The 14,812-nt window shown below is 35.8% G+C and overlaps 1 protein-coding gene across 1 annotated transcript in view; it reads right to left on the minus strand.

Moving 5' to 3' along the window:
- Positions 1-14,812, minus strand: part of LOC140141917 (aromatic-L-amino-acid decarboxylase-like) — a 95,454-nt gene that overhangs the window by 39,809 nt on the left and 40,833 nt on the right. Inside the window, exon 2 of the mRNA XM_072163795.1 lies at positions 12,872-13,044. Coding sequence (XP_072019896.1) covers positions 12,872-13,044 — 173 coding nt within the window. The remainder of the gene's footprint in view (positions 1-12,871; positions 13,045-14,812) is intronic.

Here is a 14,812-nt window from a genome sequence, read left to right on the forward strand (position 1 = left end):
ATGGAAAACTTCTAATTGGTATATGTAATACCAAAACTTCGTTATTTGGTATTTTACTGGAATCAATTGATTTTAATTCAAATTCCTGTCAGTACGCTGCAATGCATTGTGGGATACAACCCCAATGTATGGTCAGTCAGTGTCGTCATATGCTGTGAAAACTAATCAAGTAGCTGGATTAGAAGCGATGTAAAATGGCTCCATGTCTTTATCAAACCCACTTGACACCATTCCATATGTTTGTTGTACCAATAATAATACGCTTGGTTTCCCTGAGTCATATGACATGCATATGGTTAGTGGATTCCCTGAATTCAATCAACCGAATGGTACATGAGATTTTTTTAAAAATCAAAGTAAATATTATTTTGATTTTGATTTTAAAGAATTTTTTTATCAAAAGTAATATCAACATTTTTAAAAAGCTTAAAAGTAAACCAGAGTAGCATGCTTCGTTCTTTAAAACCTTGCTACTGCGCCATTCTTGTAAAGCGTGTTACACATTCACTCACTAGACAGACGGATAGGCAGATACACCCACACCCCATCACCACCACCACCGCCACTCCCACTACCACCACCAGCACCACCATCACCACCATACTCACACACAAAATACCATGGCACCATTATTCTCAATCCTGTAGCGAAGATGCAGGACTTGTATTATGACAAAAACACAGTCACTGTAGGTTTACCATATTCAGCAATACCAAATTTTAACATTTTGATGTTATTATTGCATTTATAATGAAAGGCTTAATTCAGCCAGTCTCTCTACAAACTTGAAATATTATTCAATCGATAAAAATGTGAAATTCCCGTCAGGTGCTCATCCTAGGAAATCCCAAAAATCTTGAGAGTCGTGATAGAAGTGTTGCTTTTCAGTCCCAACTGTGTATCAATCTTCTCTTATAGTGCAGTGAAGAATCAATGAAAGTGCGTTTGATTATGTGGTCGTTTCAAAATTATGCATAATGCAACGAAATAATAAAAGTACACACAAGATCATGATCATCAGAATATACGGTACCATGATTGTTTTCAATGAAAACGGTTTGAGCGGAATGAATATGTAGCTTTAGAGAAGTGTCACTGATCTACACGCATGGTAATTATTGTAACTGCCCGAATTGAAAGACACCATTCTCTTACATAAGAATATGAACTTGGCGAAGAGATGGAATATGTACTTCAACTGTGGCTACCTGTATTAAATCATCCTGTAAAGTGGCTTACCTAGCAAAATTATCTTGAAACATAAAAAACACATGTCTCGTCTGAGACGCGCCATATTCATAGTATGATTTTGCACAATTGATGCATACACATTACATTAAACCAGAAAATCTACGAATGTGCCTTGCATTAGGACATGACGTGATTGGAGACGTGTCACAAAACGTGTCTTAGATATGTCTTCCTATTTTGAAAAATTTCCAAATGAAACCCACTTTTTATAAACTAAGGCACAATTTTCAATGATTGTCAAGGGCAAAATGAAATCGATATCTAAAGGGCGTTCCCTCTTGTTAGCCAAAGTATGTTCATATTCTTATGTAAGCGAATGATGTACCTTGATTTTATATTTGTCTTTCATTTCGGTTAAACAATAATTACACTGCGTGTAGATCAGTGACCCTTCTCTACGAGCTACATATTCATTCATACTTAAACTGTTTTCATTGAAAACAACCATGGCACCGCGCATTCTGATGATCATGATCTTGTGTGTACTTTATTATCATTTTGTGCATTACACATAATTTTGAAACGACCACATAAGTTATACGCACTTCCATTGATTCTTCAGGCGCATTATATGAAAAGATTGATACACAGTTGGGACTGAAAAGCCAGATGATGGTGGATGCGATATCGCTATTTTGACGTCGCCATTGGATTAACACATAATCATGAAATCTTCACAAACAATTCTAAATTTGTTATGTGGTGTCAAAGCAAAATTATCTTACTCTAAAACCGTTGGGGTTCTGCAAAGTACCCCACTGCAAGTATGTTAATTGTCCATTTATAATCGCTAACCGTGTATTGTGAATGGGGCTGTCAGCCCTGTATCTTCGCCAGCCTCGTACGTCCGTGTTGCGTGTCCTATGCCGCCTGTGAAAAGCAATACTTCTATCACGACTCTCAAGATTTTGGGGATTTCCTAGGATGAGCACCTGACGGGAATTTCAAATTTTTAACGATTGAATAATATTTCAAGATTATAGAGACACTGGTGTAATTAAGGGGATACTTGGTGACAAGTAAGATATGTATATTATAGGAGCAAGGACTACAACTACTGCACTGGAAATTTTATTTCAGCATATACATCAGTTGTGGAGTTACAGTCAAAAATAAGGGAAAACCAATATTTGATCAATAAATCAATAACTACTTGCCTTGAGTTGCTGAATTTTCAGTGCAGTAGTTGCAGTCCTTGTCCCTATAATATACATATCTTAATTGTCACCAATGCGCTATAATTTTTATAGAAAAATGCAAACAATTTGCCAGGGGTGTAGTACCCCTTAAGCCTTTCATCAGATGTTAAAACTTGATATTACGGATTGTGGTAAAACTGCATTGATTGTATTTTTGTCATAATACAAGCCGCATCCTCGCTGCAGGATTGAGGATGATGGTGCCATGGTATTTCGTCTGTGTGGTGGTGGTGGTGGTGGTGGTGGTGGTGGTGGTGGTGGTGTGGGGTGTGTCTGTCTATTCATCTGTCTAGCAAGTGAATGTGTAACACGCTTTACAAGAATGGTGCAGTAGTAAGGTTTTAAAGAACGAAGCAATCTACCCTGGTCTCCTTTTAAGTTTTTAAAATGTTGATAATGATTTTGATAATAAATTCTTTAAATTCAAAATCAAAATTATATTTACTTTAATTTATAGAAAATTCTTATGTACCATTCGGTTGATTAAATTCAGGGAATCCACTAACAATATGCATGACTCAGGGAAGCCAAGCGTATTATTATTGGTACAACAAACATATGGAATGGTGTCAAGTGGGTTTGATAAAGACATGGAGCCATTTTACATCGCTTCTAATCCAGCTACTTGATTAGTTTTCACAGCATATGACGACACTGACTGACCATACATTGAGGTTGTATCCCACAATGCATTGCAGCATAATGACAGGAATTAAAATTAAAATCAATTGATTCCAGTAAAATACCAAATAACGAAGTTTTGCAATAAGAAACTTTCCATCAAATTCTTTCAAACTGGGTGTATTGTGTCATAAAAGTTTCAAACATGTCATCACAAATCTTACTGTAAATAACACAATTTGATTGTTGATGATATTTAGTTTGTAAGAAACGGCCCCTGTTTATCAGCAATAAAGAAGGAAAATCACAAGATTTTGAATTCAATCAAACACTAGAATTTACTTTTTTTTTTTCCCAACTTGCTACGTTGCGTCTGAAACCAACCCAGTCCAGCGGGTCAGTTGCTTGATGAAGTCTGATGGTTTCAAATATTATTATTTTGTGATTATAATGACTGAATGACTGAGAATATTCACTATTTTTCTTTATTGCCAGTTTTTTGCCACTTACAATGATCTTCAGTATTGGATGCATGTACTCATATAATTTCATCTACAACCATATGTCTCTTAATGAGGGTTTTTGATAAAAGAGACGACGGACAAATTAATGCAGACGCCCTCGCAAAATTCCGACATTATTTGGACATTTTTTTAGCAAATCAATTACAATAAAGGCGGTTATATAAACGTGTGTGATTGTAAAACCAAATTGTTATTTTTATGAAGCGACCTGTATTAATTTGCCTTTCGTATTTTTCGTCAAAAATCCCCACTCAGATGGATATGCTTCCTAATGAGGGTTTGTCACGAAAGCGACAAAGTGGCAATTAATGCAGACACCCTGCAAAAGTACAACATTATTTGGAATTTTTTCTGAAAATCGATCACATACAGGTGGCTATACAAACATGTATTATTTTAGGACCAAATAATGTTGTAATTTTGTTGAGTGATCTGCATTAGTTTACCTTTCTTCTCTTTCGTCAAACATCCCCATTAAGAGGGATATGCTTGTAGACGGAATTCTACGGTATATATTGTAAATAATATTATCAAAAAATAAAATATTACAATGTTTTAAAAGGCGACATTAAAACACATGTCATACTCGTATTGTGTTTTACTTTCAGCTGTGACTTCAATTCACTCGCAAACATTACAACATTTTTGACAACTAAGTATTATTCCACTACTTCGCTGGTGTAAGTACTAAGAAACATCCAAGAATATCATTCTGCTGGCCAAATGAAGTCATGACAACAATACCTTTCTGAAGTAGCATTTAATCCACTGCATTCTTCATTATTTTAAATGGAGATAAATCTCTGTAGCGCAAGGCATTCTGGGAATGAGTCAGGTCAACCTCTGGACAACAGTGGTTCGGATGGTGTCAATAACCATTGAAGATATCTCGACACTTCTGAAGGGTACTCGAGTCAAGGATGTTATTATGACCTGCTTGCGGAGAGTCTTTTGAAATCAGATGGTAGTGCCCTATATTCTCAATTTATTAGGAATCATTGGTTAATTTGGGAGTGAGGGTTACTCTATACTAGATCAATCAAGAAATATGAGCTCTGCCCTAACAAAGCTATATAAACACAGCCAAAAAAGAAAGTCTCCAGTAGTTCCATCCCCATTTAATCAGAGTCTGATGAGTTTATGGCAAAATAATTTATATAATAGTTTTCTATACACTTTCCTTCAAATGTTGATACCAAATTTGATATCAAAAGTTTAATCATCGTGAGCATAGAAACCGTTGTTTGGAAATTCGCGCAATTTTAAAAATGACATAGGGAATTGTATCACGTAGCAGAGCTAGCGTGAGTACCAAGAATTACGTCGCCTGAATAGGCCGGCAGGTTAAAGGTTTACCCATGCATGTCAAAATGCAAATCAAATAACCCGCTCTTTCAATTGTGCGCAAGCAAGTGTGCAATGATTCATGTACGGGTTGCTTCAGGCCACATAATAAGCTGATACCATGCATTGGATTTTGCGTGGTCAATTCGTAATTTGTCATTTTTTAAATTGCACGAATTTCCAAACAACGGCTCCTATGCTCATGATGATTAAATTTTTATATCAAATTTGGTATCAACGTTTGAGGAAAGTGTATAGAAAACTATTATATAAATTATTTTGCCATAAACTCATCAGACTCTGATTAAATGGGGATGGAACTAATGGAGACTTTCTTTTTTGGCTGTGTTTATATCGATGATAGAAAAACTATGGTTATGTGTCATAAACGAGGATCAATATTTGCTCTTTTTATGTCCTATGAGATAATCGTATTTATTTGACTTTCACTATTTTACTATGCATCTGATATTTAGGGAGACTGTGACTTAGGTACTTGCCTTTAGTGCATGAGATTCCGGGTTCAATATTCGGCGGTGGAGATTTGCTGGGATACTAGTATTGACTTGAGGGAAAATTTCTGAAATTAATTTGTAACCTCTGTAGATTAAATTCAGACTTCCGGTCTCCCCATGGTTCATTTAGAATTGGGTAAATGAATCATGAAAGTACTCCGTCTTTCGGTTTCGGGTATAGAGAGCCATACATGTACACGTATCTCGCAGCCAGTTTCTAAAAGAGTAAGGTGCTTGCCCGTGACTGTTCCCAACCCATCCCGGTGTTCAAATGGACCCCAATGGGTCAATATAGGCTTGGTTGCTGAGAAAGGGCAGGTTTTACGTTTTACGTGCAGAAAACAATATTAAGATACATGTCTAAAAGGTATTCGGTCCAATCTCAAAAATCAATATTAGCAAAAAACTTATGTATCCTCACATCGCATACATCACATATATTCATATGCAAATGCATTTTAGTGGTATACGTGTAACCCGGGCGTGTAACAACAAGACCAACACTAAAGTAGTTTTACCACTTTCTGCAATACCGTCTTTGAATATCCTATCAATATCTATAGTTGGTTTTGAAAAAAGAGTCACGTTTGTAGAAATTAATCACTACATTTTGACTAACTTAAAAGCATCGTCAGATATAAATCAAGAACATCCTTGTGTTCATGTAGTTGATTATGATGTATTGAGCTTGCGATAGACCAGTTTAATGTTTTAAACAATTCATACAGGATGCAACATTTAATATTATTCAAATGGGATGTAGGAAAACGTTATCATCACCGAAATTTGTCAAAAGTTAAAGCAATCTAATTTGTGACCCTCCACCATGAAACGGCCGTAAAGTTGGCCCAGGTCAATTTTCTTTTATTTCGTATTTAGAAAATATATATATATATATAATAAGCTTTAAAATTATATAGATTTGACTCTAAACGATATCCAGAAGCGGAGTTATGGTTTGTTGAAATTTGCTCCTTCAGCAAAAGGGTACCTTATTTCGGTGCTTCATATGTCTCTTTTCCCACATTGCTGGTAATGAATATGAAACGGTCATAATTGGTGGTCAATTCAAATTATCCCCAAGTCAACGAGGTCCAGGAATGTCCTCTCATTGTTAATATATACCTAAACAAAATAAAATGTTTTGTATCCCACCACTTGAACAGGATTTGAAGACTAGAGCTATTTAAGAATTCTATACATAGGTAGAAGTATTATCCTCTTCAACAATAGGATTAATGATTCGTTTAAAGAGTGTTTGACTGGCACTAGCAAAATGAGACACATGTAGCATCAACTTGAGGTGCCTATGAAAAGAACCTTTATGCACATTTTGCACTTTACGGCCGATTTGTGGTAGACGGTCACATTTGGATTTATGTAATGTTTGATAATCTAATTTTGTTCTATATTACCTCGCAATATTCTGTGTTTTCAAAGGATTCAATAATTCAGAGTACCCTTATCAAAAGCTTGAAAAGTCCATCTAATGTAACGGGTCGTGCACTCTTCAGCCAATGAGATTGCGACAATCACGACACTTTATACGCAAGCGCACTGGCACAAATACATCCATAGTGCACTTATACTGCACAGCAAACATGATTCGACCTTTGCAGTACTTAAACCTGATTAACAGGGAACTATTCCAGCAAAATTAATCGATAAAGTGTAGTCTATCCTCCACATTGAATGGTGGACTACACTTATGCCCAAATATGGCACTTGCCAATTAATAATCACCCACTTGAAATCTCCTGACTCGCTGCACTGACCAAAGTTATGGACAGATATGGGAGCTGTTTTTGCTGTTATCTGTCATTTACATATCAGGGAGGTACGAACATTTGCAGATGCCCCACATACTCAGTTTTTAGCCTACATGTAATGTATACATGATTCTTGATTGACTGCAAGTACAAAAAAATATCCGTCAAGTGGTTTAGCTTCAATGCCCTTCGGAAGAGAGCGGTCTACAAGTGAGTGATAGTCACTAAAAGTTGCATTCGATTTACACAGGGAATTTTGCAGGCCATGCCGTGCCCTACTTACTAAAACACCAAAGTGCGAATATTTTAAAATATCTAAATTAGCTAAAAATTTAGGACATGTTATAAAACTATATTTCCTAGAATTTCAGAGAGTACAATAAATATTGGCCAGTTATTTTTCACACAGTGAAGTTAACTAGATGATGACCTATACCTCTAACATACACTGTTTGCAGAGGTCACACCTCAATGGTGAGAGCACTGTATATTGTGTATAGGAAAATGAACAGTAACTGCAGTATGCACGGAAACAGTTTAATATCGCATATTCTTAAAGGCCCATTCAGTGATTTGCTCATCCTGACGATCGTAAAAAACATCAAAATTCAGATTTTGGTACCTTTGTCAATGTCATAGATGTGCTACCATAGCCTGCTAGTGGTCCAGCCGAAAGCCGTGTAAATTATTTAAGACAAAATAAACCATTTACATGAATCTGTAATTTATATACTGACAGTATATATATTAGCTACATATATGTGAATGGGGCTTCAACTTCGTCAATACTGCTGTTTTCTTCGTTTTTTGCCAAATTTGTCATTTAAAAAACACCAAATGATAATTTGAATGACTTATCCTTCACTTTTAAGCAATTTATAAAACAATTTATATTTTTTACACTTTCGCTGGGATCACCGAATGGGACTTTAATCCGTTTTTATTATTCACAAGTACAGAACTTGAAACGATAATAACAATAATCATCAGTTGAATCATTAATGTGACGCTTTTAAACAATAACATATTGTTTTAATATAGAACTCCAAATTGAAGGCAATAGTGGTCATTCATAGCTTATGAATTTGTAAAAAAATCTCTCCTATTTATTTCTCTTTTTAGTAATATGCGTTGTTCAAACTTTCAAAATGCTGTTTTTCAATGTTAATTATATTGCAAGTCTATTTGCTGAACTAATAATCAAGACAGTCATTATCTCTTTAACTGCAAGCGTATTCAACATGTTCAAAAACAAACTACGCTATTCAAAGGTAATTACTATAGTTTGGACTTTCACATATAAAACATTTAAATAGCTCTACTCTCGACAATTGATGGGATTGTAATTAGTCTCAAGTATTTGTTCTTGCAATAAAAAGAATGTGTCTAAAAACAGAAGAATCATTGTAATAACCTGGTGTATGGGGATTGTAACAACGTATGGTGTAATGGCGTAGCTATAGGACGCAAACGATGGAGACGTCGTGATAATTCCTAAAGATAACACAAGGCACAAATGGAATGGCGAAAAGGCAATAAAAGATAGTAAAGATTCGAATTCAAATTGATTTCATGAAAACGCACTAAGACAGAAAGATCATATCTTTGTTTCTCTTAATTTTCTACCTATGTCCTTCTCTTTTTAATACTGTTTCGTTTTTCTCAATTTTTTCTCTTTTTAACCTCATCCACTTTCTAACATTGGTTTGTTCCTGTTTGCGCTTTACCTCTCATTTTCGTTCGCTATACGTTTTGTTATCTTCGTTTCTGTCCTTCAGCTTTGCTACCTCAATTTGTGTAACTCCTTCTCTCTTATTCCTCTCTTTTTTCAACTCACTCACTCATTCACTAACCCTCCATCACTGCGATAACATTTTGCTCTTTTAAGATCATCAACCAAGTTTGTACCATTCTAAAAGCATTCGCCTCAAGCTATGCACAAGATGAAATCCCATCGCCCGTCAATAGCTGCAAAGCCAGCCAATCCTTACTAATGCTATGAATCAAAGTACCTGTCTTCTTGTAACAGTCTGTGTTATTGTAGAATTATGTCATTAAATCCACTATATTGAGATGATTAGAATAATATACACCTAATAAATACCCAGTGTAATTTGATTTGCGCGAGTTCCCTCGAGATATGTTTTAATAATGAATTTATTTTTAGAAGATTTAATATAACAAGTATTATTTTGTTGCAACGAGTTGCTATTGATAAAATATTGAAATAAATGAGGTTTGGAGGCTTGCAATTCAAATTGTCTTATTTCCTAATAATTATGTGAACACTGCTTTTATTCTATATGTGACACCAATAGTTCTAAAAGCGACATCTCTGAATAAGCATAATGAGAGCAAATTCGAGAAAGCATAATATTGAAATTTATTCACTGAAAAACAAACAAACCCAATACCGTACCTTACATACATTAATTTTTTATAAATCCATTAAATTTGATATCTACCATGATATCATCAAAGTGGTTCACACCCGGGTTCGTACCATGCCATTTTCATATGATTTTGCATTTTTCATTATATTAAACCAGAAAATCTACAGAAGTGTCTTGCATTGGGACATGACGTGTCGTCTGGTTTGACGTGACAGGAGACTTGTCACAAAACTGTCTTAGGTTATGTCTTCTTACTCTTCAAATACATACATGTCTTCCTATTTTGAAAACATTTCCAAATGCAAGCAACTATAACTAAGGCACAATTTTCACGGAGTGTCAAAGCAAAATGAATTCGGTATCAAAAGAGCGTTTCCTTCCTCCACATTCTATTTCATGGAAATTCATGAGGTGTGTCATATTGTAATAGTTCCAAGACCCTGGGTGCTGGGGGAGGGGGTGTTTTGTGGGGTTGCAACCATATCATTTAGGCTTTTATTCCATCTGACATCAAATATGTCAGAAAGATCTTGCAACACATCTTCAGATTTGAAGGTAATTTGAGTAGGGTATCCCGGGGAGCACATCAAAAAATTTTGGTGCGTATGTTCCCCGGGAATTATGAGATTATGGGTCTTAGGGCGCTGATGGCGTATCGGTAACAGGTGGTGTTTTGGAGCTGTGAACAAATAAAATTGGAACTTTTGGAGCTGCGAACGGTCAAAATGGTCTTTCTTGGCTTTCTGGTTGAAAATCGCCTAAAAACGAGAAATATGCGGAATGAGCAATTTTGGGGTCTTTTAGAGCTGAAATTGTCAAAATATAGGGTCTTTCGGAGCTCTATTTTGATCAAATATAGGGGATCATATTCGGAGCTGCGAAATCCAAAAATGGGGGTCTTTCCGGGGAACATACCCGTATGGTCATTTGTGTTAAATGCCCCCACCGGTAGGGTATAGCATGGGAAAAGTCAGTCGAACTAATTCCCCGCAAGATCTGTGAATGTTCTTTTAATTCCATCAATGGATATTTTCTGGATATATCTCTTCATTTCCTTCCTACATCTGGATTGATTGTTCTGTATTATTATGAAAGAACTTTTTACACAAATCGAATAAACATGATGAACTGTGTACTGGTGTTTTTCGTCTTCACCAATGCAAGTATTTTACGTACATTAGGTCATTATCAGATGTTATTGTGTTAAGGAAATCCCCTGGGGAAATCCCTCTTTTTTTTGACACGTTCAAAGTGTTTCTAAATTACTTGGCAAACGCTTATTTTCTACGTATAACGTAGTTCGTATATCACTACGTATAACGTACGCTTGTACATCGTATGATAACCGTGGCAAATGTTATGATTAGGTACTTTTTATCACCACCAATGTACTTCACGTACATAAGGTCAAGGCTATTTACTTTTTACAGGAAATCCCCTTTTTGACACGTTCAGGGTGTTTCTAAATTACTGGGTAAAAGCCCATTTTCTACAAGCGTAAGAATTCACAGTTGTAAAATATCACCGAGGTCAAAAATATTGTATTGGACTTTCCAGTTAAAATCCACACTCCCGCTATGGAATAAATTACCTTAATATTCCACACAGGGAGTGCGTATTTCAAATGGGGTTACCGGCATGAATGGGGGACTCCATTTGAAATTTACAGACATAAATCCCAGGAGGATGGGGGATGAATCACCCTCAATATTTTGATAAGAATGGATGGTCTATACAATCTATCCGCTAATGTACAATGGCTGTATCTGTACCTCATATTTTGACTATTTTAGCTTAAAAGTGCCACATCGCAATCACTGTTTTGTACCATATTTCACCATCTTAGCTTCAATATTGCAAAATTATTTCGAGCGCTTCGAGCGCATTACTATCATTAACGGATTCTGTCGCCAAAAGGTACTGGATTCACTATACTTTTTCCAACCCCATCCCCCATGTCAAAAGAAATCTACGCCACTGTGAATTTCTACTCGAATTCGCTGTAGAAGTGACGTCATAATCGGATTAACTATCATAGCAATAGATGAATACAATTTTTGACTATTCGCCCTGCACTACTAACAGGATGCACTCATCACCTGTGTATCATATCTGCAATCATAAATTGAATACAATACCGCTCTTTTCAAAGATACTAATCTTACAGGTGCGAGGGATCAGCATGACATGGTTCAATGCATAGGTACTGCTTGAGCGTTGTAGTGCAGGGTGATATGGTCAAAATTGTATTTATCTATTGCTATGGTAGCCTTACATCACTTCTACAGCGAATAGCCCGTCATAAAAGATCTGGAGTAGTTGAACAATTTATCAGAAAATTGTGTCACTTCAGTTAAATTAACATGCATTGATAAAATAGGTTCTGTAATTACTTAAGGAATGACCTGGTTGAATTTTATTGTATTTTCCTATTATTATTAACACATTTATATAATGTTCCAGTTTAGTTTGATAGTAACAGTTTTACTCCTATAATGCTTCGCGCAACTGGTTCGGATGGCTACCATTTGAATATACGTTAACCTGGACATTGGTGTACATTACATGTACATCAACTTTGTCTCTACCGAGCCACAATATGCTAATTTACAAACAAGACAAAATGTACAGGTACGAAGGCAACGGTGTCTTTTTATGGCACTTTCAGGCAAACAGATGATATTTCTAGGTAAATTTGTTCCTTTTGAAATCAAATCAAGGGCCCCACGGTTTTTGAAGGCATTATAGTCATTTTTAAGAAAACTGAACACTGATTGCGCTATTTATCTTAAATCTTGTTTTCATCTTTGCAAGGGGTAGACACTAGTATAATGGTATTAAAACATCAGAAAAAGAGTAGAAAATAACAAGGACATTTTCAAAACCCTTTGTATCATGAAATGTAAGGAACAACATATATTATTTGGCTAAATTAAATTAAAAATATATGTAAATAGCGCCCTCAGTTTGCACACAAATATTCAGTTTATAGAATACAAATTGCCACAAAATGCAGCAAAAAGTTGATAAAGATATGAAAATCTAAAATGTTTGTGTGATACCTGTTGGTATTGTCCAGGTCCAGAATTCAACATTATATAATGTTTTGTTAGAAAATTTAATAAATGATCACATCAAACAACCGTGGCCCACATTGTGGTTTGCCCATCAGACGATACCAATTGTCCCGCTATTTTCTGAGCTAAATCATCGTCTGCTCGCCCGACTTATTAGGGATATAAAGAGCATACTTACCCCAGGCATTATAACTCTCTCAATATCATGAAATATGTTCTCCCAATCTTCGCCTTCTAGAGGCGCTTGGTCTGGTACTAATTCACGGAGATATCCTGGCTGAACATTCGGTAGGACGTGACGCTGACGTAGTGTCGTAAGATACTCGGCTATATAGTCAACCATTTCCTTACCTACGTTAAAAAATAAAGACATACGAAATTGTCAGTTATTTAATCTTAAATCACTTATTGCCTTAAAATTCCCTATGTATTTCATTACAATATTCACTGGAAATGCGTTAAATTATTTAACTAAATAAATAAAAGTAATTTCAGAAATAAATCTTCCGAGTTTCTCTTTCGAATAAAATGTTAACGAGTACAAATGGCTTGTTTCAAGTCTTTTGCCTCACTATACACTAGTTCCTCATACTTTAATACAAAAGAGCTGCAGTAAATCCGATTCCACAATAGGAAGTTGATCAAATTAGAAATTTAATTAATAGAATTACACAATTTATTATTATCAGGAACGGGCTCTGACTTATAATCGATTGCGGGTTCGAGCCCCGGCGACACCATCGTGTTGGGCCCTTGTGTAAGGCACTTTATCTCAATTGCTCCTCTCCACCCAGGTCTATAAATGGGTGCCGGCATTCTTATGCTGGGAAGGTATTAACAGACTTGCTGTGGAGTTTGTGTTTAGCCTAATCGCTAACAATAGAGAGATGGGCACTCCGTCCTGTAAGAATGGCAAGTTCGACTCATTTACCGTTTTTTGCACAATGTATTGGCCGTATTTATGTTGCATTCTTATACAATTGCAACGTTTCACGCATCCATACACTTTAATGTGCCCTCTCAGTCTTGAACATAGATAACAGAATTCCCGGGATGATTTCATCAAGGCCAAATGAGATCAAATGAGATTGCTTGTATTACGTAAAAAATATGTAGGACATTATTATTGCCTACGTAAATCCCGGGACGTCAATTGCTGATTAGTATCGATATTTAGGGTTCAATGAATAGGAAAATCCTATTCCGATGAACATTTCAATGTCAGAATTGTAATTAAAGAAGTTTTCAGTAACGGAAGAAGCGCCCAGTATGGCTAACCCTACAGTAGAAAAGTCAGCAATACGATTTTGCCAACGAATAGTAGAATTGGCCGAGTAGGTTGAAAAAATCTATTATATCACAAGAAACTGTCCAGTGGGCAATTATGATATTGAATATAAGCAAGCAAATAGTAAGATAATTACGTACTTTCAAATTTTAATAGAAAATACAAAATTAGTTATAATTTAGAATAAATAATTCAAACATATAAAGGAGTTTGTATGCATTATAAAGCACAGGAAGGTGCAAATGATGTTCTCTTAACAGTACACATTTTAAAATTATCATTATAATGCATTACCTGCTATCACGAAATGAGCGTGAAGTCGCAAGTTGATAGTTTCGAGTTGGTGTTCTTTGTTTTACACGCACCTGTTCAAGCCAAAAGTATGTCTGTATGTCTTTTGTGAATGGTTGCACCCCGGGGGTTGCACAATGGGTCATTCTCGAAGGACATACTACTGGCTTGTACAGGTGTACAGGCAAACAAAGAACATCAACTCAGTCAGTCAGGATGTCTCGAAACTACCAACATGCGACTTTACGCATCATTTTTGTGGTAGCAGGTCACATATGGTCAACAGGTAATCATTTAGATCAGAATGCCCTTATATTCCCCGTTTTATTTTGCCTAAACAGATCTGTTCTCCCAAGTAAAAATGCAGTATATGCTAATTACTAAACTGATATAGTCTTTTACTGTGGTATCAGACTGATTCACTATGTTCACAATGTTTGCCTCCCAGATTAAAACTCGGTGTCCGCTATAGGCAAAATATCTAATTCTCGATGAAGAGAGTCAACTTGGGCATACTGCAGTTACTGTCCGTTTTCCTAT

This window comes from Amphiura filiformis, chromosome 20 (genome assembly GCF_039555335.1).
Source record: "Amphiura filiformis chromosome 20, Afil_fr2py, whole genome shotgun sequence".
NCBI lineage: Eukaryota > Metazoa > Echinodermata > Ophiuroidea > Amphilepidida > Amphiuridae > Amphiura > Amphiura filiformis.